The 3,521-nt window shown below is 38.6% G+C and overlaps 1 protein-coding gene across 2 annotated transcripts in view; it reads left to right on the forward strand.

The window, feature by feature from the left end:
- NIN (ninein) overlaps nucleotides 1–3,521 on the forward strand; it is a 96,268-nt gene that overhangs the window by 66,585 nt on the left and 26,162 nt on the right. For both annotated transcript variants that reach the window (XM_007446606.1, XM_007446607.1), the window contains exons 17-19: nucleotides 1–131; nucleotides 1,428–1,553; nucleotides 1,662–1,731. In XM_007446606.1, the coding sequence (XP_007446668.1) occupies nucleotides 1–131; nucleotides 1,428–1,553; nucleotides 1,662–1,731 (327 nt within the window). The remainder of the gene's footprint in view (nucleotides 132–1,427; nucleotides 1,554–1,661; nucleotides 1,732–3,521) is intronic.

Here is a 3,521-nt window from a genome sequence, read left to right on the forward strand (position 1 = left end):
GAAAGAGTCACTGCTTTAGTTAAGCAAAAAGATGTACCTTCTCAAGGAGAAAAGGAGGAAGAGCTGAAGGCAATGATGCATGACTTGCAAATCACGTGCAGTGAGATGCAGCAAAAAGTTGAGCTTCTGAGGTAATGTATGTACCTTCTACACCTCACGGAATCCCACAGAGCACCTCACCAAATCTAACTTCGCTGCTTGCTGTGCCTAGAGAAACTAACCTGTTAGTCTTCAAGAAGAGAGCAGTACTTTAGACTTCCTTCTGCTTCTGTGTCGTATTAACAAGTAGAATAACCCTGCCTAGGAGGCACTGCTTCCTCTATAGGAAATAAATGTCGTTCATTTAGGGTGTGAAAGTTCACGATGGAGAGTGTTAGTTGTTTAACCATGTGCATCATCAATGTGTGTCAAGTCTTTAACTCTTTTGTAGCACTTCACTTGGATGGATAGTTTTGGTGGGGTTTTTTTGGCTAAATGTTGGTTATTTTCTTCATTTTGATGAAACAAGTTATATGAGAATGAATGCCTTTCGTGTATCATTAACTCACTTGGTAGATAAGGAGTCTCTTCTTACACTAATATAGAAGAAGTGTTGTGTCTCATGGCTTATAGTTTTTCACTTATATCACTTGAAGTGCAGGCTGATATTCTGTAAACATTGGAAATTTATCTTAGAACATATAATTTTTTGAGGAGCTATCAGATTCTGATAAACATGCTTGAAGAACAAAGACAAAACTGATACTAATTTGAACCACTGCTCACTCAACTTTATAAAATATGATTGCAATAGCCTTCTAACAAATTAGGTTCAAAAAAAAACTTGTAAAATACTACATCATGTCTGAAATATCTTAAAGATATGAAAACACAAAATAATTCTGGGCGTAGTTTTTCCTCATCTTACTTCAGGCCATATTTAGTTCTAAAAATCATAATGAGATGAAAGAAATCACAAAGTAAACATTCGCGTACATATTTTGACATGGCCCTTTCATTTATGTAGTGAATCTTCTTTCTCTAGGTACCCTGGGGTTTAAAACTGGAGCTCACACAGCTTAGTAATATGGCTTTTGTCTTTTAGGAGCAGGCAGGACTTCAGACTGAAATAAATAATTTGCTCAAAGCATATGCCTGCCACTGAGAAAGTCAGCAACCAGGATGGGCATTGAGTCTCCTTTCTGTCTCCATGCTCAGGTGTTTCAGTCACACTTCCCTAATGTCTTTTAGTGAAATTCTTACTTCCCAAAAGAAATGAGTCAATATGTCGTAGCTTGATTTCCAAGCACCAAGAGACTACTAATTTAGGCTTTTCTTTTTAACTAGCATGGAATATGTGTTTAATTGGAAGTTACTATAAAGTATTTTCCAAAGATGCCAGATGCCTGCCTTGTTATAACTATTTTTTAAAAATCTCTGTACTTCAGATATGAATCTGAGAAGCTTCAAGAGGAAAATTCTATTTTGAGAAATGAAATTACTACTTTAAATGAAGAAGACAGCATTTCTAACCTGAAATTAGGGAAATTAAATGGATCTCAGGAAGAAATGTGGTAAGACATATATTTAAATGTTCTTAAGGCATTTCTGTGAGGACTAAAACTATTTTACTTCAACTGTTAGAGCCTAACTGTTAAGTTATATTTTCATTGTCCCTTTAGGCAAAAAATAGAAACCGTAAAACAGGAAAAAGCTGCAGTTCAGAAGATGGTTGAAAATTTAAAGAAACAGGTAAGGAGAGAATATTTCCCAATGTTTCCTGATTCTAAAATTTTTTTTTTTTAATTTGAAATTTACAGCATGTGCTACTGGAAACGTAGCTAATAATGGTAAGGTTGTAAATCCTGAGTTTCAAAATGGAAACTCACCTCATGCTAATTCTAAACTAGGTTTCTATTTTTTGTGAATATAATCATGTATATATTATTTCTAGACTCTGGTGCTGAATACTAGCTTTATAATCAGTGGGAGTGGGGAGGTGATAACCTCTAAAACCGAACCTGTGAAATACTAGCTCTTTGTTGCCTGTGGTTTTGTTTTGTTTTGTTTTGTTTTGTTTTGTTTTGTTTTTAATTAGATTCAGTTGTGCTCTTTGTAGCAGATGGCTTTTTTTTTTTTTTTTAATATGTATTTATTTTGTCTGCGCCAGGTCTTAGTCGCAGCACACGGGATCTTTGTCGCAGCATGCGGACTCCTTAGTTGCAGCATGCACGCAGTATCTAGTTCCCCAACCAGGGATCGAACCAGGGCCCCCTGCATTGGGAGTGCACAGTCTTACCTGCTGGACCACCAGGGAGGTCCCCACATGTGGTTTTGATTCATGTTAGCTCCTTCCTCTTTCCTCACCACAATTAAAAGCAGAAAGTTAAGAACAGCATTTTACAGATATAGAATACTAGTTAATCCGTGTATATTTTCACAGAATTATGATTTATTTAGATAGCTTGTGCCTTTCAGTGCCCAATTTGTATAATCTCAACAATATGCAATTGTGTGGGGAAAAGCCATTTGAGAATCTGTCTGAAACAGTCAAAAGACAAGGACATCCTGGGAAAAGACTATTTTCAGCACTTGAAATAGACAAGGTGTTAACGTCCAAAATATATTCTGTACTGTTATAAACAAATTGCAAAATGGAGTAGAAAACTGAATGATTTATATGATTGGTCAAGTCAGAAAAAAAGAAGAGAACATATAAAAAGATGGTTAGCCTCATTAGTAATTAGGGAAGGGCAAATTAAATAAGTTTCTTTTTTTCACCTGTCAGATTAGCAAAAATTAAAGATTGATCTGGTCTAGTATTAAAAAGGGAATGAGGAAACAAATATACTCATACATTGTTGATAGGACTATAAGTTGGTAGTCTGTGAGGAAGACATTGTGGGGATATTGATCAAAACAGTAATGTAGGGCTTATGTCAGTATAAAAAAGCCATGGGGGGGGGCTTCCCTGGTGGCGCAGTGGTTGAGAGTCCGCCTGCCGATGCAGGGGACACTGGTTCGTGCCCTGGTCCGGGAAGATCCCACATGCCGCAGAGCGGCTGGGCCCATGAGCCATGGCCGCTGAGCCTGCGCGTCCGGAGCCCGTGCTCCGCAACAGGAGAGGCCACAACAGTGAGAGGCCCACATACCGCAAAAAAAACAGTAATGTATATGCACGCCTTCTAACCCAGCAGCCCTACTTCCAAAAATAAGATCCTAAATACAAAATGCTACCATGTGTAAATGAATTTTCCAAAAGATTGTTTTGTTTCTTCATAATTAAAAGAAAAAATGATAATAAACCTATATGTCTATCAGTGTGGGAATGGATAAATACAGTATGGAATGTCTTGATACATGGAATACCCTATAGCAGGGGTCCCCAACCCCCGGGCCCGTAGACCACTACCGGTCCACAGCCTGTTAGGAACCGGGCACACAGCAGGAGGTGAGCGGTGGTCAAGAGTGAAGCTTCATCTGCTGCCCCCCATCACTCGCGTTACCGCCTGAGCCATCCCCCTCCCCTGACCCCACCCTCC

This window comes from Lipotes vexillifer, unplaced genomic scaffold (genome assembly GCF_000442215.2).
Source record: "Lipotes vexillifer unplaced genomic scaffold, Lipotes_vexillifer_v1.1 scaffold124, whole genome shotgun sequence".
Lineage (NCBI taxonomy): Eukaryota > Metazoa > Chordata > Mammalia > Artiodactyla > Lipotidae > Lipotes > Lipotes vexillifer.